At 49.4% G+C, this 26,715-nt stretch overlaps 1 protein-coding gene across 6 annotated transcripts in view; it reads left to right on the forward strand.

Moving 5' to 3' along the window:
• ECE1 (endothelin converting enzyme 1) overlaps window positions 1–24,821 on the forward strand; it is a 79,898-nt gene extending 55,077 nt beyond the window's left edge. For all 6 annotated transcript variants that reach the window (XM_082229999.1, XM_082229996.1, XM_082229998.1 and 3 more), the window contains 12 exons: window positions 655–720; window positions 1,902–2,093; window positions 3,819–3,961; window positions 4,928–5,042; window positions 6,035–6,145; window positions 10,092–10,268; window positions 10,388–10,491; window positions 11,621–11,731; window positions 15,334–15,401; window positions 15,935–16,125; window positions 18,606–18,701; window positions 21,115–24,821. In XM_082229999.1, the coding sequence (XP_082086125.1) occupies window positions 655–720; window positions 1,902–2,093; window positions 3,819–3,961; window positions 4,928–5,042; window positions 6,035–6,145; window positions 10,092–10,268; window positions 10,388–10,491; window positions 11,621–11,731; window positions 15,334–15,401; window positions 15,935–16,125; window positions 18,606–18,701; window positions 21,115–21,291 (1,551 nt within the window). In that variant the 3' untranslated portion in view covers window positions 21,292–24,821. The remainder of the gene's footprint in view (window positions 1–654; window positions 721–1,901; window positions 2,094–3,818; window positions 3,962–4,927; window positions 5,043–6,034; window positions 6,146–10,091; window positions 10,269–10,387; window positions 10,492–11,620; window positions 11,732–15,333; window positions 15,402–15,934; window positions 16,126–18,605; window positions 18,702–21,114) is intronic.
• The last annotated feature ends 1,894 nt before the right edge of the window (window positions 24,822–26,715 follow it).

Consider the following 26,715-nt stretch of genomic DNA (forward strand, 5'->3'; position numbering starts at 1 on the left):
GATGTGCCTTGTGCGATCTCCTGCCCCCTTCCCCCTTTGTTTTGACTGATCGGGGGAGGCTCGGGGGTCACAGGTGGGCGGCAATTGCCCAGTTTTTTAAAAACTGTGCATTTATGTTTCACAGGGTGCAAAAGAAGGGCTTTGCACCTTTATACAATATACATGTGTGCTTGGACCCAGGGTCTTTTGCCTCACCATCCCCACTACTGACTCCCTGTTGCTACTCAGCTTCAAAAAAAAAAAAGTGTCCCCGGATTCATTGAAAAAAATCTGGTAACCATACTCCAGGTTCCCCACACCTGTCTTAGCAGCTCTGGGGTTCAGCATCCTTCCCACTGGTGGCACCTGATTTGTTGCTGCAGGATACAGGATGCTGAGGTCGGTGGGCCTTTGACCCAGCAAGGCCCTGTCTTTGTGGTCCAGAATTGCAGCCCAGGGTCCTGCCTTGGAGGTGGGGAAGGGCTGGAGCTCAGTGGGTAGAGTTCCTGCTTGGCATGCAGAAGGTCCCAGACCTCCAGGTAGGTCTGCAGGAACTTTGCCAACGGCCCTGAGCTGGATGGAGCCCAGTGGACTGACTCAAGTTTCCTCTGTTCTAGACAGAACTTTGCCAGCAGCCGAACTGTGTCTTCACTCCAGTTTGTGTCTCCCCTGCAGGTGGACCAGGCAGGGCTGATGTTGCCTTCCAGGGACTACTATCTCAACAAAACGCAGAACGAGAAGGTGAGGGTCGGGCGGGGGCCGGGAGGGTGCTTACGGTCCTGGCTTCAGACTGGGGTGCATAACGGATGAGGCAGTCTGTTAGGTCCGTGGTTCTGAAAGTGGGCAGTAGCGCCCCCAGGTGGCAGCAGGATTCCCTAGGGGGGTGCCAAAAGGCAAGGAGATGCAGGAGGTCTTCTTCTTCTTCTTTGGTGATCCCTTGTAGCCAAGTAAAATTGTCTTCCACGAACACGGTTTTAACAGTGTGTCCGTAAGTGACTGTGGAGGCCAATTCTGGATCCACATGTCCTTCCACAGTGGGGACATAGGTTTCCGGGCAGGAGTTGATCACGGTGAGGGTTTGCCAAGCATGCCTTCCTCTTAGCATGTTTCTCCCTTACATTCTGAGTTTGAGCGTCTTCAAAGCCCATGACGCCTTTGGTAAAGGCTGTTCTCCAATTGGAGCACTCGCAGGCCAGTGTTTCCCAGTTCTGGGTGTTTATACTACATTTTTTTAGATGTGCCTTGAGAAAGTCTTTAAACCTCTTTTGTTGACCACCAGCATTACGCTTTCCATTTTTAAGTTCAGAATAGAGTAGTTGCTTTGGAAGACGATAATCCGGCATCCGCCCAACATGACCAGTCTAACGAAGTTGATGTTGTGTAAATGACTATCAGCCATACAGGATCCAGTTCATCCATTCTGTTGAATTAGTTAATTAAACTAAATAGCTTCAATCGGATTTTGAATAAACATGCAATGAATTGTTACTGTTTTGAATTTTATCGTGTTATTATCTCCCTTATCGGGTCGTGCAAACCACTCCTCTGAATATTGCTTTTTATAGGGTAGGCTGCACTGGGGATGAGTTTATAGACCTCGAAAAAGACTGGGAGCAGCTGGTTTTACGTATTACCTTTAAAGTGTGTCTCCCAGACACCAAACATCCACAGTTAGCCTTGTGATTTGCCTGTGTCTGAGACTGGACATTTGCAGTGGGGAGTCCCCAAAGGCAGACATTGCAAGGGCTGCAAAGTGTTGCTGCTATTTGATGTTGTGGTTCCTGCTCTCCTTAATTCCGTGCAGCCTCCTTTCTCTGCCTTAGAATCATAGAATTGTAGAGTTGGAAGGGGGACCCCCGGGGGCCATCTAGTCCACCCCCTGCAAATACATAATTCTCCCCCCACCTCACCTGCCTACCCAGGTGCTTGCAGGGTACCTAACCTACATGGTCCAGCTTGGCATGCTGGTTGGGGGGCAGGACGAAGCTGAGACCAGGCGGCAGATGGAGGAGATCCTGGACTTTGAGACCACCCTAGCCAACATCACCATCCCCCAGGAGAAGCGTCGGGATGAGGAGCTCATCTACCACAAGATGCCTGCCAGGGAGCTCAAGGTAGGCAATTCGTTTTTTAAAAAAACTAGGTGGAAGCTTCCTGCCCATGCAAAACTGCCACAGATAATTGAAAGCCAAAGGCCTAGTGGAAAAAGATTGTATATGCGTTAATGAGTAGGTTTTGACCTCTCAAGCCTTCGGCCCAGGCTATCTGGAGGTCCATATTCCCTATGCAAACCTGCCTGCGGGCTGAGATCTTCGGGAGAGGGGGCCTTGTCTCAGCCCCGCCACCCTCACAAGCGCACTGGGCGGGAATGCACAACAGGACCTTCTTGGTGGTGGCTTCTCCCAGACAACTTTGGAAGGCCTTTCCTAAAGAAGTTAGACCAGCTCCCTCCTTGTTGTCCTTCCACCAGCAGGTGAAGTGAAGACCTTCAACCAGGCCTTTGGCTGATTAATATTCTACAGCCTTTTAAATGTATTTAAAGGCGAGGGAAAATATTTACTATTGTTTTGTTGTTTTTGTTTTAACTATTTGTCTGTGTTTTAATCTTGTATTTTTATCTTGTGAACCTTCCAGAGTTCTTTTGATGAATAGCAGTATATTATTATTATTATTATTATTATTATTCATTCATTCTTGTTCCAACAGGCTTTTGGGAAGTTATTAATGTTTGATGCCTTACTCTGCTTAATATGTTTACAGTGGTGCCCCGCAAGACAAATGCCTCGCAAGACGGAAAACTCACTAGACGAAAGAGTTTTCCGTTTTGGAGGTGCTTCGCAAAACGAATCTCCTATGGGCTTGCTTCGCAAGACGACAATGTCTTGCGAGTTCCTGCGGGGTTTTTTTCCTTTCCCCCCCTTTTTCTAAGCTGCTAAGCCACTTATCAGCTGATCCAATAAGCTGATAAGCCGCTAAAAGCCGCTAATAGCACTAATCCGTCAATGGGCTTGCTTCGCAAGACAAAGAAAACGCTAGACGAAGAGAATCACAGAACGGATTCTTTTCGTCTTGCGAGGCACCACTGTAATTTGTTGGAAGCTGCCCAAAGTGGTTGGAGCAACCCACTCAGATGGGCAGCATATAAATATTGAACAATAATAATAATTATTATTACAGTACTATAATTTAGGGAAAGAGCTAATGCTGTGATGGGTGTGTGTGTTTAGTTGTCCCTCACCTCCAGTGTTTTTAGCTGTTTCTATTTTAGCCAGTGTGGTGTAGTGGTTAAGAGCGATAGACTCGTAATCTGGGGAACCGGGTTTGATTCCCCGCTCCTCCACATGCAGCTGCTGGGTGACCTTGGGCCAGTCACACTTCTCTGAAGTCTCTCAGCCCCACTCACCTCACAGAGTGTTTGTTGTGGGGCAGGAAGGGAAAGGAGAATGTGAGCCGCTTTGAGACTCCTGAAGGGGAGTGAAAGGCGGGATATCAAATCCAAACTCTTCTTCTTCTTAGCTGTAAGTCACCTTGAGTCTCTGTCAGGGAAAAAGGCAGGATCGTAAATGTAATAATAAAAACAAAAATAAAAACAGTGGGTCTACTCTGTTTAGGACTTAGCTGGAGACAGCCCGATCCTTATTGGGATTCTTCCAGCTTTCCTAGGCTTGTTTGTTTGTTTGTTTTGGAGGGAGGGGTTCCTCTCTCTACCCCGCGCTCAGTTGTAGGTCCCATTCCGCCAGCCACCCCAGCCAGAGAGAGACCTCTAACTTGTCTTTGTCTTTGCTTCTTGCACCTTCCCCATCCCTGCCCTGCCCCTCTTCTGCTCCCACAAAAAAAAGAACCTTTCTCCGGCCGTGGACTGGATGCCCCTGCTGAATGCCGTCTTCTCCCCGGTGGAGATCAACGAGACGGAGCCAGTGGTGGTCTATGCCAAAGAGTACCTCGAGCAAGTCTCCTATCTCATCCTCAACACAGACAGGCGGTGAGTGCGGCTGGGTCTGGAGGCGAGCTGAACTAATGGAAGTTTCCTTCTCTGCGCCCCCCTCCCCACCTTAGCTCAGTGGTCAGAGCACCTGTTTTGCGTGCAGAAGGTCCCAGGTTCAGTCCCCGCGGGCAGCATCTCCATGTACAGCTGGGGAAAAGACCTACCTGAAAGCCCAGAGAAGCCACTGCCAGCCAGTGTAGGCTATATCGATCTAGATGGACTCATTGAAAGGCAGTTTCCTCTGCTTTTAAATCAGCCCTTACTGATTGATTGATTGATTGATTGATTGATTGATTGATTGATGATTGATTGATTGATTGGATCAGCCCTTTGTTCAGAACCACAAGGACTGGAAGCTTAGGTAGAAGGCTGGAGCTCACCTGCTTTGCATACAGAAGATCCCAGGTTTAGTCTAGTGCTCTGATCCTCTGTAAGGTAGCTTCCTGGTTCTATCAGCTCTTCATTCAGAAGCATGAGGACTAGAATATTGGTTCATCTTTAGCAAAAGGAGCACAACATCTGCAGCAGAGCACCTGCTCTGTATGCAGAAGGTCCCAGGTTCAATCCCCACCGGCAGCATCTTCCAGGTGGGGCCGAGAAAAGGCTCCCTGTCTGAAACCCTGCAGAGCCATTGCTGCCAGTCAGTGTAGTCAATACAGAGCTAGATGGACTTGGTAAAGATCAGCTTCCTTTAAACTAGCCCTTTGTTCAGAACAGTGAGGACTAGGAGCTTGCTTTATTTTTAAGGACCATAGCTCAGAGGTGGGGCGTCTGCTATGCATGCAGGAGGTCCTGGGTGCAGTACCCAAAGGCACATCCAGGTAGGGTTAATAGGGGGTTCCCTTGCAATGCCTGCAGTGTGTAACTGATATTGGGGGGAAGGCACTTTTTGCAGACAGTTCCAGGAGAGGATGGAGAGGTCCTCATCTCCCCCCCCCCATCCCACCCCTTTTTCCATTCCAGTATCTTGCACAACTACATGATCTGGCACCTGGTGAGGAAAGGAGCCGGCTTTCTGGACCAGCGCTTCCAGGATGCAGAGGAGAAGTTCATGGAGGTCATGTACGGCTCAAAGAAGGCGAGTAGGAAACTTGGGCGGCACTCATTCTTTTATTTTGTTACGCTCTATTGTAAATAAATACAGTGGTACCTCGGGTTAAGAACTTACCGTATTTTTTGCTCTATAAGACTCACTTTTTCCTTCCTAAAAAGTAAGGGGAAATGTGTGTGCGTCTTATGGAGCGAATGCAGGCTGCACAGCTATCCCAGAAGCCAGAACAGCAAGAGGGATTGCTGCTTTCACTGCGCAGCGATCCCTCTTGCTGTTCTGGCTTCTGAGATTCAGAATATTTTTTTTCTTGTTTTCCTCCTCCAAAAACTAGGTGCGCCTTATGGTCTGGTGCGTCTTATAGAGTGAAAAATATGGTGATTCGTTCTGGAGGTCCATTCTTAACCTGAAACCGTTCTTAACCTGAGGCACCACTTTAGCTAATGGGGCCTCCCGCTGCCGCTGTGAGATTACTGTTCTCATCCTGAAGCAACGTTCTTAACCTTAGGTACTATTTCTGGGTTGGCGGAGTCTGTAACCTGAAGCGTCTGTAACCCAAGGTACCACTGTATAGGCATTTTTAATAAATAAATAAATAAATAAAGCTCTACAAAAGAAAAGCAGAAATCTCATCCTAAGGCAAAAAGCTGGGCAGCTGTCTGCAATTCAGACACTGGGAGACCTGGTGGTCCACCCATGTCCATCCTGGGTGCTCCTCACCAGGAGTTGCTCTCCAGGGACCATCACCTGCTTCCTGGGTGGGGAGAGAGAAGGCGTTTGATGGTGGCGTTCATCTCTGGCCCCAGGTTGCCCCAAGTTCCTCCGCTGATGAGAGATGGAGCTAGCTGCTCTGGCACCTGGAGTGGCAAACATGCTGTGCAGCCAGGGGTGGGACTAGCCACCCGTGGCGAGGGTCCCAGGGCGATGATGTCACCCCCCCCCCAGGGATGACACCCAGGGTGGGCCGCACCCCCTTCCTCCGCCAGTGCTGCTGACGCCAAGGGTCTCCTTCCGCCCCACAGACCTGCCTGCCCCGATGGAAGTACTGCATCAGCGACACAGACATCAACCTGGGCTTCGCGCTCGGTGCCATGTTCGTCAAGGCCTCCTTTGCGGAAGACAGCAAGGCAGTGGTAAGGCGGTGACTGTTACAGGGCCCGTTCCGCTAATCTTATTTTATTAGAGTTTTCCAGTATACATTTCCACCATTAAATATCCACTACAGTGGATGCTCGGGTAGCAAACGTGATCCTTGTGGGAGGCACATTCGCAACCCACAGCGTTCGCAACCCACAGCACCGCTTCTCTGCACGCGCGGATTGCGATTCGGTGCTTCTGCGCATGCGCAAAGCGCGATTTAGCACTTCTGCGCATGCACGACCTCCGAAACCCAAAAGTAACCTGTTCCGGTACTTCTGGGTTTCGGCTCATCCGTAACCCAAAAAAATGCAACATGAAGCGTCTGTAACCCGAGGTATGACTGTATTGCAATACTACCTTCATCGACTTCCCTTCTTCCTCTTCCATGGTTCTTTTAATTTTCCCATAATTTCTGCATATTCTTGGTTGTGGAGGGAGAACAACGTTTAATTTCATTCCACCCCCCAGTCATAGTTCTTTATTATACATTATACAGTTGAATTTACATTAATCCCACTAGTGTTTTCACTTGTTTGCAGTTATTTTCCAAATATTCCACAAAGATTTTCCGCTCCTCTTTACATACTTGATATTCTCACTCTCTCATTCTGTTAACACTGCATATCCTATCATTTTAAGTTGCCGCCTCTCCTTCTTAGGGACCTCTCTCACCCTCCATTTTTGGACTAACAAAATCCAAACTGCTGTAGTTGCGTACATAAATAAGTTTTTCTGATTCCTGGGTACCTCTGTCTGCACCATTCCCAAAAGGAATGCCTCTGTTTTGGGGGGAAATGTTTTTTTCATATCATTATATATCATTTCCCAGTATTCCTTGGCTATTCTACATACCCACCACATATGAAAAAGTGCTCCTTCTACTTATTTGCATTTCCAACACACATCAGATTCAGATTTCTACATTTTAGCTAATCTGCTCAGGGTTAAATACCATCTATGTGTCATTTTCGAAAGGGACGCGGGTGGCGCTGTGGGCTAAAGCCTCAGCGCCTAGGGCTTGCCGATCGAAAGGTCGGCAGTTCGAATCCCCGCGGCGGGGTGCGCTCCCGCTGCTCGGTCCCAGCGCCTGCCAACCTAGCAGTTCGAAAGCACCCTCGGGGGCAAGTAGATAAATAGGTACCGCTTACCAGCGGGAAGGTAAACGGCATTCCGTGTGCGGCTCTGGCTCGCCAGAGCAGCGTTGTCACGCTGGCCACGTGACCCGGAAGTGTCTCCGGACAGCGCTGGCCCCCGGCCAATAAATGTGAGATGGGCGCACAAACCCCAGAGTCTGTCAAGACTGGCCCGTTCGGGCAGGGGTACCTTTACCTTTACCTATGTGTCATTTTCATATAATTTTCTTTCAGTGAGTAAATTTTAAAACTTTCCTCCAAAGTTTCTCCCAGAGGTCCGTTCTGCTAATCTAATCTAACATATTTAGCTTACTTGTGTTTAGCAGAAAGTCCCAACTTAGGCTGGATCTAGACACATCAAAGAAGCGTTTCAGTTTAAAACGTTGTAAATTTAAACAGGGAAAACAGGTAGAGAAAAAGGGGGCTCCAGATCGCCATCTGGTGGCACAAAGTTATATCACATATACAATGCATATACCATATTTTTCGCTCTATAAGACGCACTTTTTTCCTCCTAAAAAGTAAGGGGAAATGTGTGTGCGTCTTATGGAGCGAATGCAGGCTGCGCAGCTATCCCAGAAGCCAGAACAGCAAGAGAGATCGCTGCGCAGCGCTCCCTCTTGCTGTTCTAGCTTCTGGCTTAGCCAGGCGCAGCCTCTTCAGGGCAGTGGGGAGCCTTGATCCTGCTGCCCTGAAGAGGCTGCGCAGCTATCCCAGAAGCCAGAACAGCAAGAGAGATAGCTGCACTCCCTCTCGCTGTACTAGCTTCTGGCTTAGTTGCACTCTGTCCCTTCCCCCACCTCCCGGAAAAGCCCCCAAGAGCTGTGCGGAGCTTGTGTGCTGCTCTTGGGGGCTTTTCCCCGAGGATGGAGAAGGGCAACCCATCAGTGATGGGCTGCCCTTCTCCCTCCTCGGGGAAAAGCCTGCAAACGCCGCGCACACACACTCCACACGGCCCGTGAAAGGGAACGCTGAGCAGAGTCTGAGATGCAGACAGGCTCTGCTCAGCGCTCCCTTTAAAGATTTTTTTTTTCTTGCATTCCCCCTCTAAAAACTAGGTGCGTCTTATGGTCAGGTGCGTCTTATGGAGCGAAAAATACAGTAACTCGCTTTTTCTTTACCAGTCTAGCTGAGTCTTTAGAGAGCTTGTGTGGCAGAGAATAGGTTGGAGTGGTGTAGAGCATTGGACTAGGACACGAGAAACCAGGGTTCGAATCCCCACTCGGCCATGAAGCTCTCGCTCAGTGACCTTGAGAAGCCAGTCCCTACCTCCCAGCCTAACCTAACTCACAGGATTGTTGCGAGTATTAAACGAGGACCATATGTGCCACCTTGATGGGTGGGTGGGGAGGTGGGATTACAAATGCAAGGAATAATAAGAATTTTTTTTTAATTTTATTTTTTTGAGAATACTAAGGAAAAACCATCTTCCGCAGAAACTGCTGCTTGCCTTCTATCACTGTGCCATTGAGAGCGTGCTCACTTATGGCTTATGGCTTATGGGTGTGGTACGGAAGCTGTACTACCCGGGACAGGATGGGGTTGTGCAGGGTTGTTAAGGCAGCAGAGAGCATTGTTGGCTGCCCACTCTCCACCTTAGAGCAGATTTATGCCACAAGGTGCCATAGGAAGGCACTGGACATAGTAAAAGATCCATCGCATCCTGGTCACTGTCTCTTCGAGCTCTTGCCGTCGGGACGGAGATACAGGACGATGAAGACAAGAACGAGCCGTCTTAAGAACAGCTTCTTCTCCAGAGCGATCTCGGCCCTGAATGCGAAGCCCGGACTTTGAAAGTCATCTAATCTCCCTTGCTGTATTATACTGTATTGTTTAATTAGTGTTTTTATGGGGCAGTCAAGTAATTTTGTTGTCCCCGAAGGGGGCAATGACAATAAAGATATTATTATTATTATTATTATTATTATTATTATTATTATTAAAATTGCCCAAATGCTGTGCTTGCAGTTGGCATCCATTGCCATGTTGCTAACAAATTAGTGAAAGGTGGAAAAATAAATGCGGCAGAAAGCTCTCTGCCTTCGATTACTGGCACCCGGGAACAGCATTGCAAGCCCCCTCTGAAATGGACAGAGTGCAGCGAATTTCAGAGGTGCCTGGATTGCCCTTTGCTTTCTCCACTCCCTGTGGCTGGAGTGGGGAATTTCTGCCCCAGATTCCCTGCAGGAACTCCTCTGCTGCCTGCAACTCCACCCCCCACAATATCAGGGACTGTGTTGAAGAGGAATAGTGGAGACCACTCCTCCCTCCTCCTGCACTTCCCAGAGAAGAGGGAGACAGTATAGATTTAGAGCAGTGGTTTGCAGAAGGTCACAGTTCAGAGGCTGCAGAGGGGAGAAGCTGGGAAATGTTGGGAGAGGAGCAGGAGGAATCACCAGGGGAGAGACAGCTGGCAGACTCAGTGTCATTGAAAAGCATGCCAAACACCCCCCCCCCAAGGTCCTGGCATGCATTAAGAGTAGGAGAACAGAACGCTCAGAGGCAGAAAAACACAGATCAGCTGACGTAGGAATGACGTAGAATAGGAGAGACGAAGGGGGTGGGACTTTATTCGGAGCAACGCCATTACCCAAGAGGCAGCATCGTGCATTTCTCTCTGTGAATATTGAATAAATTACCTTGGTAAGAACCTCTTGTTTTCCCATTTCTGGCTGCCAGCCGTGAGGGGGGGATGGGATTCCCTGAAGCCTCACAAACACTGATCGTTTGCCAGGACCTCCCCGCCCCCCAATTCCTGTTAAAAGAAGCGGTCCCGCCTCTTAACTTTGTGCTTTGTCTCCACCAGGCTGAGGAAATGATTAAGGAGATCAAGATGGCCTTCGAAGAGAGCTTGGCCACCCTGCCGTGGATGGATGAGGAGACGAGGCGGTCCGCCAAGGAGAAGGCCGACGCCATCTACGACATGATCGGTTACCCTAAGTTCATCATGGACCCCAAAGAGCTCGACAAAGTGTTCAAGGATGTGAGTTGGAGGTGGGGCAGGCCCACTAAGGCCAAGCAGGGGGAGTTGGCGGTGACTGCGGCCAGCTGCCCTGGCCTCTCCTTGCCTCCCTATTCTGATGGGCTCTTGCTTCCTGGCAGTACGATGCCGTCCCGGATCTGTACTACGAGAACGTCATGCAGTTCCTCAACTTCTCCGCCCGAGTGGCCGCTGAGCAGCTCCGGAAGCCTCCAAACCGCGACCAGTGAGTCGGCCTCGGGATGCTGGGGGGGGGGCCTCAAACCCCGGAGGGGGGCTGGCCCACTCTGAACATGCATTTTTTCGGGCACACCAAGCTTTGCTGAAGCTGAATGTCGGAAGGTTCAGGACGGGTAGAAGAAAGCACTTCCTTATGCCTTGCATAGTTAAACTATGGAACTCACTGCAGCAGGAGTCAATGACGGCAACCAACTTTGTTGGACAATAACAATAAATTTATATGCCACCCATCTGACTGGGTTGCCCCAGCCACTCTGGGCGGTTTCCAACGAATTAAAACACAGTGAGACATCAAGCATTAAAAACATCCCTATACATTGCTGCCTTCAGATGTCTTCTAAAAGTCAAAATAAAAAAATTCCTTCCAGTAGCACCTTAAAGACCAACTAAGTTAGTTCTTGGTATGAGCTTTCGTGTGCATGCACACTTCTTCAGATACCACTAAAAGTCAGATAGTTGTTTATCTCCTTCACATCTCAAGGGAGGGGGGGCGCCACTACTGAGAAGGCCCTCTGCCTGGTTCCCTGTAACCTCACTTCTCAAACTTTGAGGAGGAGGTTGCTGTTAGTGTGTGTGAGAGAGAGACAGAGAGGGAATCTTTTATCCAAGTTGGAACTCAAGGCAGAAGATAATGGCCCCCGGTTCTTACAGATTCTGCAATCCAGTCGCTATATAGTGAAGAATTAAACTGAGAGGGCCATGTTGCTGGTCATCCAAGAAAAGGACAAACTTTTATGTCCTCAATCATTCCTGCCTGTTTCCTGCTCCCAGTTCATTTTTGCATTTGCTTGTGCAGTCTTGCATAATTCCAGCTGGAGGCTGGCATTCAAGAGAGAGAGCTCAGCTCAGTGCCGAAGTGCAAGCTTTGCAGGCACGTGCAGAGTATTCCCTACCCCCTGCCCTGACTAACAGATCTGCAGTGAGCAGTAAAAGGCCCCCAGGGCCAAGGTGCAATTTCCAGACATGTTTTAGGGTTACCCGTGAAGACTTTGAGGTTGAGGAATGGGAAATGCCAAAAACCCAAATTGGGCTTGATGGTGCTTTTAGGACCCCTCGAGTGGTTTTGCCTTTGACCATACTGTCCCCCCGATCTCTCCCTCCTTCTTCTTCTGCAGATGGAGCATGACTCCCCCAACAGTGAATGCTTATTACTCCCCAACCAAGAATGAAATCGTCTTTCCTGCTGGGATCCTGCAGCCTCCGTTCTACACCCGAAGCTCCCCAAAGTACGAATGTTTCACTCTCTTTCTCTCTGTCACCCCATCCCAATCAGATATTCAGTGTTTGGCAAGGGAGGGGGAGAGTATTAACACCCCTCCCAATTCAGCCTCACTGCTATGAGGTTCAGGAGCACCTCCAGAAGGGATTGGTGTTGGGTTTTTTAAGTGTGGCTGTAGGGCTGGAAGTAAAGCACTATGGTCTCGGAGACAGTGGCGTAGCGTGGGGGGTGCAGGGGGGGCCGGCCGCACCGGGCGCAACATCTGGGGGTTAGGGTTAGGGGGCGCAAATCCACGGGTTAGGGCGCGCAAATCCATGGGTTAGGGGGCGCAAATTACTTGCCTTGCCCCGGGTGCTGACAACCCACGCTACGCCACTGCTCGGAGATGATGGATGGAGACCAAAATACCTTTAGAGGCCTCTTGCGTCTGTAAAGCTTAAACTGGGCACCACAGTTGTAAGGAGGATGTTGACAAACTGTAACCAAGATGAAAAAGGGGTCTGGAAAGCAAGCCTGATGAGGAACGGTTGAGGGAGTTCAGCCTGGAGAAGAGGAAAAGGAGAGGCGCTAGGATAGACATCTTCAAACAGCTAAAGGGCTGTCACATGGAAGATGGAGCACGCTTGTTTTCTGCTGCTCCAGAGGGAAGGACCCAAACCAATGGATTCATACGACTAAGGGACAAATTTCTGACTAAACGTTCGGAAGAACATTCTGATTTTAAGAGCTATTCACCCGGAGAATGGCCTCCCTCGGAAGGTGAAAGACTCTCCTTCACAGGAGATTTTTAAGCAGAGGTTGGGTGACCATCTGTCAGGGATGCTGTAGTTGCAAATCCTGCATCGCAGGGGGTTGGGCTAGATGACCCTTGGGGGTCCCTTTCCAACTGCACAGTTTCATGGTTCTAAGGTGTCTTCCTGCCCGACCTCTGTGCAAATCAGCCGACCAGATCCCATTATTGTTATTCAGATTCGTACGCCCTGCTTCCCAGCATAATGCCGCCAGAGCAAAATTAGTGCAAGATAAAAATTATAAAAACAATGCTACAAACTCCAAAAGCAATAAAATATCCCAGCGGACTCCAAAAACACCAGGACATTTTCCATCAGATATGAAATCAATCTTCCATAAATGACTGGGGTCACATGTCAGGGGAAAGCCTGCACTAGCGTATTTTTGGTAGGCCCATCTGTGGGCCACGTGAGCCTGGTCCTTGCTCCTTGGCCCCTTTCTGGAGAGCTGTCCTCCTGCCAAACCAGTTCCCTCACAGCCACCTCCATTGGTCCAGTCAAATTCCACAGCTCTGCCTCCCCATCTCAAGAGGTAGTATGTTGGTGAATGTGCCGTCACATCAGAGCATCTCAGCCCGTGGGCTCAAGCAATGGGGAACTGAAGGTTTCGTTGAAGGTTTTGAAGGTTTCGTTGGGTAAACCGTACCTCGCAGTCAGCTGGGTATGTGTGCCTGTGGTCCAGGGAGAGAAAGTGCTGCCAACCACTAGAGAAGGTGGCTGAGAATCAGTGCCAAATCTACGTATAAGCTAAACAAGCTATAGCTTAGGGCCCCACTCCCTTGGGGAGCCCAAAAAAATTTAAAGGGGAAGAAACTGGATGTACATTTCCAAAATATAAGATAAGTTCAACAATTACTTTGATAAAATAGGTATTTTGTTATGTGCAAATAGCTTTAGATACCTATTAGGTTCATAAATGACCATATAGCATATAAGGTAAAGGTAAAGGGACCCCTGACCATTAGGTCCAGTCACGGACGACTCTGGGGTTGCGGCGTTTATCTTGTTTTATTGGCCGAGGGAGCCGGCGTACATGTGACCACCATGACTAAGCTGCTTCTGGCGAACCAGAGCAGCGCATGCAAACACCGTTTACCTTCCCGCTGGAGTGGTACCTATTTATCTACTTGCACTTTGATGTGCTTTCGAACTGCTAGGTGGGCAGGAGCAGGGACCGAGCAACGGGAGCTTACTCCGTTGCAGGGATTCAAACCGCCAACCTTCTGATCAGCAAGTCCTAGGCTCTGTGGTTTAACCCACAGTGCCACAGCGACAATTTGTTGTTGACAAAGGATAGCTGGACATATAAAGGGCCCCATTACCTTCAGTAGCTTAGGGCCTCATCAAACCTAAACTCAGCCCTGCTGAGAATCAGCATTGTTGAGAAAAGGGCCACCCAAAATGCTCAGCGGGGTGGAGCGACTCGCCTATGAAGAAAAGTTGCAGTGTTTGGGACTTCTTGCAGGGGTTCTCAACCTGTGGGTCCCCAGGTGTTGTTGGACTACAACTCCCATCATCCCTGAGCTCTGGCCTTGCTAGCTAGGGGTGATGGGAGTTGTAGTTTGACAACATCTGGGGACCCACAGCTTGAGAAAGGCTGGCTTAGAGGAAAGGTGACATGATAGAAGTTATTCATGGTGTGAAAAAAGGGGAGAGGGAGAGAAAAGATCTCCCTCGAAACCACTAGAGCTGGTTGGGAATCCAGTGAAGCTGAATGTTCGGTACTGGTAAAAGGAAGCCGTCCTCCTTCACGCAGCGCAGAGTTAATCTGTGGAACTCCCTCCCACAGGAGGCAGTGAGGGCCACCAACCTGGGTGGCTTCGAAAGAGGATTAGACAAAATCGTGGAGGAGGAGAAGGCTACTAGCTGCAATGGCTGTGCTGTGACTCCACGGTCAGAGGCAGCCATGCCAGTTGCCAGAAACCACAGGAAGGGACAGTTGCTCTTGAGCTCGAATCCTGCTTGTTGGTTTCCCACAGACATCTGGTTGGCCCCTGTGAGAACAGGATGCTGGACTAGGTGAGCTGTTGGTGTGATCCAGAAGGCTTTTCTTATGTCCTTATTGTTTGCAGCAGGTCCCCTGGAGCCAGCAGATTGGGGCTGGCTCCTCTGTGGAGCCAACAATTGTATTTCTGACTTACAGTGGATGCTCGGGTTGCGAACGTGATCTGTGCGGGGTGCATGTTTGCAACCCGCAGTGTTCACAACCCGCGTCTGCGCACACGCGGGTTTCAATTCGGCGCATGCACGACTGCCAAAACCTGGAAGTAACCCATTCCGGTACAGTGGTGCCTCGCAAGACGAATGCCTCGCAAGACGGAAAACTCGCTAGACGAAAGAGTTTTCCGTTTTGGAGGTGCTTCGCAAAACGAATCTCCTATGGGCTTGCTTCGCAAGACGACAATGTCTTGCGAGTTCCTGCTGGTTTTTTCCTCCCCCCCCCCCTTTTTCTAAGCCGCTAAGCCGCTTATCAGCTGATCCGATCAGCAGATAAGCAGCTAAAAGTCGCTAATAGCGCTAAGCTGCTTATCAGCTGATCCGATCAGCAGATAAGCCGCTAATAGCGCTAAACCGCTTATCAGCTGATCCGATCAGCAGATAAGCCTCTAAAAGCCGCTAGTAGAGCTAATCCGTCAATGGGCTTGCTTCGCAAGACGAAAAAAACCGCTAGACGAAGAGAATCACAGAACGGATTCTTTTCGTCCTGTGAGGCACCACTGTACTTCCGTGTTTCGGCAGTCCACAACCCAAAAAACCACAACCTGAAGCGGACGCAACACGAGGTATGACTGTACTCACATTTTCTTTCTCCCTGTAGGGCACTCAATTTCGGTGGGATTGGTGTGGTCGTGGGCCATGAACTGACTCATGCTTTTGACGACCAAGGTCAGGACCGCCTTTCCTCCATCTCTTTAATTCATCTTCTAGAATTTATCTTCCTCCCCCCCCCCCACCCAACACACACACTTTTTTTGCTGCGATGTTTGCCACTTTGGGCTGTTTCATTTTTAAACTCTTAGCAAACTTCTTGCAAACAGTTCGATTTTTCTTGCAAAGTAAACTCGTGGGGCAGAGCAGCACTTTTCCTGGGCGTTGCTTTAAAAAGTAACAATAAGGATCTATAAAGTAAAAGTTTACAGTTGTATATAAGCATACAAACATTTAATTGTCGTAACATCCAAGTACACCCCCCTCCACACACACAATTAGTACATAAAAGGATATTTAAATGTTCTCAAATTATTCCGTTCATTCCACACTGCAGAGTATTGAGATTGGGGGGGGCGGCAATATCATTCTGTCCGTTTAGGTGTGATTTCCGCATTACAGGGTGTTTGACTAGATGGCCCTTGGGGGTGGGGTCCCTTCTAACTCCGTGATTCTGTGATTCTTTTTGCTAACTTCCTTGGTCCTTGCAGGCCGAGAGTACGACAAGGACGGAAACCTCCGCCCCTGGTGGAAGAATTCATCGGTGGAGGCCTTTAAGCAACAGACCGAGTGCATGGTGGAACAGTATGGCAACTACACAGTCCACGGGGAAGCCATCAACGGCAAGCACACCCTGGGGGAGAACATCGCCGACAACGGGGGACTCAAAGCCGCCTACCGGGTGAGACTCCCTCAGGCCTTTCAATCAGACTTTGCGGGAGCTGTGGCGTTTCCTATGCTGCAGGAGGCGGGTGAGGTTGCCAAGTAGAGCTATTGCTTACCGTCCCCGTCCCCCCGCAAAAAACTCCAAAATTGATATGTGAGTCCCAAGCCATAGAGAGAAAGGGCCAAGGCCACTTGCTTAGAGCACTCATCCCAATTTCTCACAGATAGTCACTAATTTGAACACCGCAGCTTTGTGTCTCTTCCTTTTCTTAAAAAATAATAATTGCTATTAATTTTTTAACTACAAGAACAACATCCTATTTGCAAAATACAAGCTGTAAAACGCCAAAACTGGAATTTCCACAGAAGTAACATGCAAAATAACTAATTTGGTGTTAGTAAAGGTAAAGGGACCCTGACCATTAGGTCCAGTCGTGACCGACTCTGGGGTTGCGGCGCTCATCTCGATTTACTGGCCAAGGGAGCCGGCATACAGCTTCCAGGTCATGTGGCCAGCATGACTAAGCCGCTTCTGGCAAACCAGAGCAGCGCACGGAAACACCGTTTACCTTCCCGCCGGAGCGGTACCTATTTATCTACTTGCACTTTGAGGTGCTTTTGAACTGCTAGGTGGGCAGGAGCAGGGACCGAGCAACGGGAGCTCACCCCGTCACGGGGATTCGAACTGCTGACCTTCTGATCGGCAAGTCCTAGGCTCTGTGGTTTAACCCACAGCACCACCCGCAGAATCATTAAAAAATGGTGAACTAATCAAACCACAAATAATATGTAAATCACAGTGCATGTAAAGAATGGGGGGGGGGAACCAAATGCAGTGCAAAATCTTAAAATAAATAATGCTTTGAGATAGAGTGAATAAAAATAATCAAACCTTAATTCAGAATAACTATAGCACCTCCTAGTGGTATTAGAGGTGTTATTTCCCCCCCACAGGGGAGCCTAGGTCATCAAAGAAGGGTGGAAGAGGTTAGGAAAGTTGTCAGCCCCATATTACGAAGAGTTGGTGCCAGAAGATTGCCATGTTCGGCTATTTTCATAAAATCTGCAAAGTGAGCCCAAGTTGCAGTGAAATTGTCCTTGTGCAAATCTCAGTTTAGTCGTCAGTTTTTCTAACACTGCAATCTGCCATAATACTAATTTGTACATAATACTAATTTGTAACGTTTACTCCTTCCAGGGTCAAGCTATAATAATTCTCACTGCTTGCACAAGCAAGTTTATCTTTATCGGGTCTTTGTTCTGTAAATCCAGTCTATAGCAGTGGTTCCTAACCTTTTTTTAGCCATGCTCCCACCTAAGCATCTCTAAAATCCTGATACGCCCCCCCCCCACCAGTGACATATAATTCTTATTATTCAAAAGTCAACTATTCACTTGGAGGAAGCCTAAAAGGCCATTGACTATTAATAACATATTCTCAAATTGCCCCTCTTAAAAATCAAATTGCCCCACACTGGGAGCCATGGGTCTACAGGGAAAATATGTATAAGAACTAAATGTGGACTAGGCGTTAATTGCTGTGACTATTCCTGTAATCTAGCTGTGAGAGTCCGAAGGATGTATGATGACTCCTGCTGGGTCGGGCCAAAGGGGGGCCCATCCAGTCCTGCCTCTTGTTCTCACAGTGGCCAGCCAGATACCCTTTCTGGGAAGCCAACAAACAGGGCCAGATCACATGAGCAACTCTCCCCTCCCGCAGTTTCCAGAATCATTGCTGCCTCAGACCATGGAGGCAGAACATAGGCATCCTGGCTAGTAGCCTTTGATAGCCCTCTATTCCATGAATTTATCTAATCATCTAACCCTCCAAGTCGGTGGCCATCCCTGCCTCCTGCAGCAGTGAGTTCCGTAGTTTCAAGCTTGCGAAAAAGTCATTTCTTCCTGAACCTTCAGGTATTCTGTTTCCTTGGTTGGCCCTGAGTTCTAGCGTTACGAGATCCACTTTCTCCACACTACGAGTAATTGTATCTGTTGCCCTCCCTTTTTTCTACCCCCCCCCCCAAATAAAGCAGGTGTTATCCCTTTCCTCCCAGGGAACTTGCTCTAACCCAGGGGTCTGCAACCCGCGGCTCCGGAGCCGCATGTGGCTCTTTTACACCTTTGCCGCGGCTCCGGGGCGGATACTAGCAAGGGGAGGAGGCACATTGTGCGCCCCGACACTCCCCACTGTGGCAGGTGCTGTACTGGCTGTGACGTCGCATGGGGGCGGTGCGGGCGTTAGTCATGCACCGTCCCGACGTCACCTTCCCGCCTGCTGTCAGATTGGAGGGCAGCGGCGCGCATGCTTTAAATGTCGCAATGGTTTTGTGGCTCCCAGTTTTTTTCCCCTTCGGAAACGGGTCGAAGTGGCTCTTTTTGTCTTAAAGGTTGCAGACCCCTGCTCTAACCCCTTGATCGTTTTGGCTGTGCTTACCTGAGCCTTCTCCAGCTCCACGGCATCCTGTTTTGATTCGCTTTTCCCTCCTCATCTTCCAGGCTTATCAGAACTGGTTGAGGAAAAATGGAGAAGAGGAGACTTTGCCCACGCTGGGCCTCACCAACTACCAGCTCTTCTTTGTGGGGTTTGCCCAGGTAGGTCTGAGTGTCCCATTTTGGAGGTGGGTGGATGATGGGCATGCCTGGGCTATGTTTTGTCTCTGGGTTTGATTCTACAGACACAGAAGGCTGTATGCCTTTTGACACCTGTGATGTATGGATATAGAGCTACATATTTTTTTATTATTTTTTATTGATTTCCAAGGAAAAGAACATGTATATTTTTGGACCCATCCTCTTTTTGTGCATGTTGAACAGTTTTTACATGTTGCATTTTATATTGCTATAACCCAAGCGTGGACTTAGGCAGTCTTCTGTGGCCTCTAAGACCTCAAGATCATTCTTGGTCATTAGAAGAAAAATGCAAATAAATCATTACCTAGTTAGCAAACTGTTGTACCCTGCTTCATGACCTTGGTTGTATCCAGTGCTTTTCCTACTCAGAATAGGCCCATTGAAGTTGGGGAGCATGACCAATTTAGGCCTATTAATCTCAGTGGGTCTGTCCTGAATAATACCCCTCCCCCACCATTAGTAATATCATTTGGCTTCAATGGGTTTTGTCTGAGTAGGACTAGCGGTGTATATAACCCAGGGTCATTGTTTGCAGTGGGTCTGCTTTGAATTAATACAGTAGTTGGATACAACCCTTAGCATTGGATTAAAACTCAAGATTTACAGGAGCAGAAAAGTAACTCTGATTTACCGTATTTTTTGCACTATAGGACGCACTTTTTCCCCTCCAAAAATGAAGGGGAAATGTGTGTGCGTCCTATGGTGCGAATGCAGGCTTTCGCTGAAACCTGGAGAGCGAGAGGGGTCGGTGCGCAACGACCCCTCTCGCTCTCCAGGCTTCAGGAGAGCCCCACCGCCAGCCCCACAAGCTCGGGGGACAGCGGGAGAGGCGCAGCGCACCCTTCCCGCTGTCCCCCGACTTGGCTAGAAGGCTGGCGGGGGGAGAAGCCTGCTCCTCCCCGTCGCCAGCCCCGCAAACTCGGGAGACAGCGGGAGAGGCGCAGCGCGCCCTTCCCGCTGTCCCCCGACTTGGCTAGAAGGCTGGCGGGGGGGGGGAGCCTGCTCCTGCTCCTCCCCGTCGCCAGCCCCGCAAACTCGGGAGACAGCGGCAGGGGCGCAGCGCGCCCTTCCCACTGTCCCCCGACTTGGCTAGAAGGCTGGCGGGGGGAGAAGCCTGCTCCTCCCCGTCGCCAGCCCCGCAAACTCGGGAGACAGCGGGAGAGGCGCAGCGCGCCCTTCCCGCTGTCCCCCGACTTGTCTAGAAGGCTGGCAGGGGGAGAAGCCTGCTCCTCCCTGTCGCCAGCCCCACAAACTCGGGAGACAGCGGCAGGGGCGCAGCGCGCCCTTCCCACTGTCCCCCGACTTGGCTAGAAGGCTGGCGGGGGGAGAAGCCTGCTCCTCCCCGTCGCCAGCCCCGCAAACTCGGGAGACAGCGGCAGGGGCGCAGTGCGCCCTTCCCGCTGTCCCCCGACTTGGTTAGAAGGCTGGCCCAGCCCCGCAAACTCGGGGGACAGCGGGAGAGGCGCAGCGCGCCATCCCGCTGTCTCCCGACATGGTTTGGAGGCTGGCGGAGGGCTTCCTCCTCCCCCAGCCCCGCAAGCTCCCAGAGCGATGCCAAAGCTGCGTGCAGCTTCAGCATGGCTCTGGGTCCCGTTCTGGGGGAGGGGGAAGCTCGGGCTTCCCCCGCCCCAGCCCCGCGCCTAGCGGGGGGGGGGGAATATTTTTTTTTGGCCTTTATTTTCCCCCCACCAAATCTAGGTGCGTCCTATGGACCAGTGCGTCCAATAGTGCGAAAAATACGGTACATGAAATAATACATCCTGTTGAATATTATATTGAATATTCACATCCCAGTGATTTACAAATAAACACTTTCCCATAAATTTGCCCTCCTTTCAATAGCTCATCTCTCCATGACAATAATGGGATTATTGAGGATTTCCAGGATGCTGTTCTCTCTCCTTACAATGCCTTGGGAGGTAGCTGATGTTACTCGAGAGTAGAACCACTTAAATGAATGGTCATGGCAAACTCAGTCCCATTAATTTCAGTAGGTCTACTGCTGTATGGTTGGCAATAATAAAAACATATAACCAAAACCATATTTTAAAGGTTTTAAAAAAGCAGGCCATAAATTAACCATTGTGGAAGGATTTCTTCCTAATTGCCTGCAAAGCCCTGGCAGAATAGAAAGGTTTTCAGCAGGCATTTTAAAAACTGGCACTGAAGGCCCCTGCTAAAATTCCAGCGGCTGGGAGTTCCACTGGGCTGTGCCGACAAAACTTAAAGGCTCAGTTTCTCATCATTGTCAAGCGAGCCTCACCAACTTGGGGAACAACCAGCGACACTTCTTTGGGTGATCTCTGCAATTGAGCTGGGGGCATAAGACTTAGCTGGATGTGCAATTCCTCTTGCGATTCCTCTCTCCTTCCAGGTCTGGTGCTCCGTCCGCACCCCGGAGAGCTCCCACGAAGGACTGGTCACCGACTCTCACAGCCCCTCCCGCTTCCGAGTCATCGGGACCATCTCCAATTCCCCAGAGTTCTCGGAGCACTTCCGGTGCCCGCGGGGCTCCCCCATGAACCCGCAGCGGAAGTGCGAGGTCTGGTGAAGTTCCCCAAAGCCGAGGAGAGAGAAAAGGAATGGGATGAACTGGAGGGCAGCCCAGGGGGAACACAGCAGGAGGGAGTGCCCTCAGCCTTCCTCCACACCTAAGAGGCGCCCCGTGACCTTGGGACTAGCTGAGCGCTCTGCAATGGCTGGGAGGGGTCCCCAGCCCTCACCCCAAAGCACCACCCTATTTGACCCACTGTGAAGATGTCCTCTACTCCGGAACCAATTGCATCGGTGTCCCCCTTTGCCTCTAACTTTGCTAAAAGTGCAGAAGTCTGCACACATGTCTGTGTTTCAAATGCACTGACTTTGGGGTGGGGATAGGGTTGTGCTGTCTCTCCCCCCCCCCCTCCTCATATGCAGCGGGGGGGGGGGACTGGCTCTTCGCCACCATAGGCTTGGAAGTTCTTGCGTCATTTTTTCCCCCAAAAGGGGGAACCACCCAAATTTTAAAAGAGAACCCATTTTGGTCACATCTAACAAGCGCCAACCCTCTCTGTAGACAGACATTCACGTCCATACATATGTATAAGTTTTGTGCGCTCACATCCACATGGTAAAACTTGTAAGATATTTTTGCGGAAATGATTTTTTTTTTTTAAATCTTGCGGAACACTGGAAAGTTCAGGGAAAATGTATTGAGTTGAATGGACTGGTATATTTATTGCGTGTGTGTGCAATTCTAGGTTAAGGGCATTCTGCTTAAAGCTGAGAGGCAGGATACAAACCTCCCCCATGGCTCATCTCTCCTCACCCCCAGTGTCTTCTTAGGGGGAACGGGTGCAGCTCATTTCCACGCAGACTCTCCTTTTGCTTGGGAAATATTCTAGGGCCTGGCTTCTCCAAAACCCTTTCCTTCCTGGCAACACTGTTGACTTTTCCAATTGAAATCCTGGACCTCTGCCCTAGCCCCAGGTGCAGAGCAGGCCACATTTTCTAAAAACGCTACCTTCGGGGCTTTGGGCTTCAATCTCCAAGCTAAATCTAGGAGATTTCCCAGCAGAACAAGCATGTCACAACCTACCAGCCATCGTTGGCAGCCTTTGCACCAGGAAGATGAGCTGCCTTGCAGAGAAATGCCCCCATCACAAACTCGGAAGATGCACCTCGAATGATGTACCTTGTGTGTCAAGACCCCAGCTGACGTGGGCAATTTCAGTGCCGCTGAAGAAGTAGCCCCTGAAAGTCTTGCTGAAGTACTGTCTGTCTTTGCTCAGCCAAAGAATATGCCTGTATTGAGTCTGGAGCTGAATCATCTGGACATTTGTACACATAACCCCAAGTGGAAAAAAATTTAAAGGCTTGTTAGGCCCACGGACCTGCAGCTGACATGTTCTCCCTTCCTCCCCCCACCCCCTTGTGGCCTTAATAACTTAATTAAGGGTTACTGAATTTGAAAGGGGGCCCCAAATCCTGGCTGTTTGTGTGGTGTCAGCAAACTACACCACAGCCAAACTCTTGCAGGCATTTAACTGCTTTTGCTTTACCAGTGCCCTCCACCACTGTGAACTCTCAGGTGCTCAGCAGCTCGACAAAGGCACAAAACCTGGAGCTTTCAGCTGTGGACAGGTGTCAGGACTGCAGGGAAGACTGCCTGCCTCATGACGAAGCCATTTTTTATTGTACTGAAATACGGCGGTCGGTTTCAGAGACCCCTTGACTGGTGGGACTTAGGCAGTGATGCTCCCGCGCTTGCAAACAAACTTCCTTGAAGAAGCAGCGCTTCCTTGGACTTGTGAGCTGCCCGTCTCTCCTTCCAGCCTCCCTGCAGCACTGTGGGGCCAGGAGCCATTGCAATCTCAACTCGTATTCTGAACTACAGGCAGGGGGAGAAGATGTGCTGTATCTTCTTTCCTAGGCAAGCTTTCTTATGCCTTGAATTAAACAGAGGAGGGGAGAGCTCTGGCATTGAAAGAGCGACCCAGGCCTCCCCAACTCCACTACAAGTTGAGATGCCTTCATTCCAAAGATTCAGCAAGACTATGCTTGCGTAGTGATTAGTGGTTTCTCTTCATCTTCTGCTCTTGAAGAAGTCCATCTTGCGTGTATTTTTGGCTTGCGTGTCTGTCTTTTCTTTGTCTGGTGAGCCTCCTACCCTGAGGACAGGCGAAACGGATCAGTTGGTTCACAGTCTCCCAAACCTTGTAGGGTTGTGGAGTCCCCACTCTTCATTTCCTGTGGAAGTGGCTGTCCATCATTTGGTACCACGACTCCAGGAGGACCTGGGGGCGCAAAGGGATAGCCACTGAGTTTCTGGGGCGCTGGGCACAGCAGCAGCGTCCCCACTTCCTGTCCTCAGTCTGTCTTGTGGTAGGTGGCCTTGCAGATGTGCAGGTGGGGAACATGGCTACTTGAACTCTGCCCTGCTGCGACACATGGGCCGGGGTTGAGAAAATGAGTGAGTGTGAGCTTTATCTTTGCGGGGGGGGGGGGGGAAATGCCTTACTCTCAACATGGCTGAGAATACTTCCAGTGCCTTAACAATGTTGGAGCAATCCTCCCACCAGCAACATCATGCACTCCCTGGGCCAAATCCTGCCCTGCACCAAACAATGAGCCCTGCAAGCACACAGTAAACAAAGATCCAGCAGGTATTGTGCTGATCATGCCACCTCCGACATCTTGCCATCTTGGACTTGTGGAAAGGGTGCCTTGGACACTCTTCCTGATTTCCCCAAGCTCCTGTCTGCCTGTCTGTCTCCCTTCTCTCCCCCCCCCCCCTTTTCTCTCTCCCCGGAGATCTTTCCTGGTGACCAAAAGTGGCCTCTTTTTTGCTGCTTGGGATGAGCACTGATCCCTAGATGCCATTTTGTTCAGCCACCTTCTCCCGCCACTGAAGGTGAGGAGAGGGTGCCTTTCCAGCACCTGTCCAGGGGAGAGCGAAGAAGGAAAACCACCCCAGAGTTTTGTTCTGTACCTCTTAACAGACCCCGCTTTGTGTGGTGAGAGCACAGACCTGCTCTTGAACCCAGTGCTGCTGCTGCTGCTGCTGCTGCTGCTGCAGCCACCATCCTTCCCATTTTGGGCTGCTCTCTTCCTCTTCTGGTTTTCCTCTTGGATCCCTCCTGTGCAGAGCAAAAATGGTTCCATTTGTGTAATCTGCTTTTAGTAATTGGACCCAAGAAGAACGTGAGCTGATGGCTTCAAGATGGTGCAGCAGATGTTTTAAAGAGGGCTGGGGGCGGGGAGACCTAGTAGAACTTCTCCCCTCCAAATGGAAAGAAGGAAGACCACCACCACCAAAAATGTAGGTAGGGCTTGTGATACCCTAAGGGGGCTTGCTCAGCATCTGGGAAGGCTTGTAGCCACTGAAAAAGGGAAATATTAGGAAATTGTTTACTTCGCACCAGACAAGGCCAAACTTATTTCAGACTAAGGGAAGGTCTGGGAGGAATATTGTGGTATTTATGTATGGACAGGATGGGGGAGAATATAAGGTCTGGCTGATTTGTTCTTTGTTGTCACCTTCCCTGCATCTTTGGAGATTATTGTAATTTTGAAATAAAAGCTTTTCTTGGGTTTTATTAATTTTGGGACTTTGTGTGTGTGTCCCTAACTGCTTTTGACTATCCCCTATCTCCCACCAAGGTTCCCATTTCCCCCTCACACTATTTGTTATTTGTTCATTAAAATATCTACACTTATTGAACAGTTTTGAGCAGTTTACCACAATAAAAAAATGCAAGCTCTACAACCTGTAGTATAATAAATTCTTGCCTATTAGCCATTTATAATGGTCTCTGCTTACCTGGGAAACAAGCAATAGAATTCTAGGAAGTGAATTTTTCACCATTCTGGTTTCTTCATCCTTGCTCTCAGTCCAGGGAGAGGCTGGTATGTCACAACTGAACAGTGACTTGAACCCAGATCTGCTTAACTAAAGAAATACTCTCCTTCCAAAATTGTCTTGGGCCATTTCTAACTTGGTTAGAGTCAGGGCAGACCCATTGAAACTAATGAACCTCAGCTAGTTGTGGCCATTACATTCCATGGATTAGTACTGGGTACAGCTCTTGGTCCACAAAGGCTGGTTCAGATCCACAAACAGTAGCAGGTACTAATGTGTATCATTAGTGAGAAACCATTTCAATGCAAGGAGTGTGGAAATAGCTTCAGTCGACTTCTTACAAAACATCAACAAACTCATACAGGGGAGAAACCATATAAGTGTATAGAGGTTCAGTTGTAGTGGAAGTCTTACAAACCATCAAAAGACTCCGAGGGGTAAGAGCTGTAAGACTGGAAACTTTACACGCCATCAATTAACTCAAAGAAGAATGGTTTAAACAGAAGGAGTATGGAATCGGCTTTGGTTATTATGGAATGCTTTTCCAAAACATCTACCGACTTCCGTGGGGCAGAACCATTTAGAGTGTAGAACGTGTTTCTCTAAGTTGACACTTTATTTCACATCAAAAACAGGAAATCAATCTTTTTTTAAAAAAAAAAAAAAGATTGTAAAATTAGTGAAATGTGCAAACCTGAAAAATAATAATAATAATAATAATAATAATAACAACAATAACAATAATAAAAGGAAAGGAAAGAAGGAACCTGTCCATTATCCAACAGGAAAGAAAGGGGACTTTGAGATATCAAAATGGAAAAGCCACTAGTGTGAACCCAGCTGGCATCATCTGCTCAGTTGTCACCCTGGTTAAAACACCAGCAGCCAATTTCACACTTCATCTTGGGGCTGGGGGCATGTTTTTTAGCATCTCTACAGGAAATACAGTTTTGAGGTGTGGCTTGCACACAAATGTCACAATTGAAGCACTTCCAAGATGGAGTCTCTTTCGTCAAGCGTGGAGGAGGCTCGGGCAAGAAAGAGTAGAGGCCTCTGTAGAACCCAGCGAAGGCCTACTGGGGCAGTGCTGCCATGGTAACAACACTACTGCCAGCCAGGGCTGGTAGTGGTCTACAGGCCTTGTGTCCCAAAGTGACTCTGAATGTGGTAGCTGGCTTCACCTAAAGGTTGAGCCTTGGACTAGTCAACCCAGCCTTTCTTAATAGTGGGGTCGGAGAGCTGAAAAAACAAATCACATATTTGGTTTCAGATAGTACATGGGTTGTTGTTTAGTCATTTAGTCATGTCCGACTCTTCATGGCCCCATGGACCAGAACATGCCAGGCACTCCTGTCTTCCACTGCCTCCCGCAGTTTGGTCAAACTCATGCTGGTAGCTTTGAGAACACTGTCCAACCATACCATTTCGTCCTCTGTCGTCCCCTTCTCCTTGTGCCCTCATCTTTCCCAACATCAGGGTCTTTTCCAGGGAGTCTTCTCTTGTCCTGAGGTGGCCAAAGTATTGGAGCCTCAGCTTCAGGATCTGTCCTTCCAGTGAGCACTCAGGGCTGATCTCCTTAAGAATGGATCTTCTTAGTACATGGGTAGAAGAGTCTAAAAAGCCCAGGACACGCAT

Source organism: Podarcis vaucheri, assembly GCF_965113315.1.
Source record: "Podarcis vaucheri genome assembly, chromosome: 7".
Lineage (NCBI taxonomy): Eukaryota > Metazoa > Chordata > Lepidosauria > Squamata > Lacertidae > Podarcis > Podarcis vaucheri.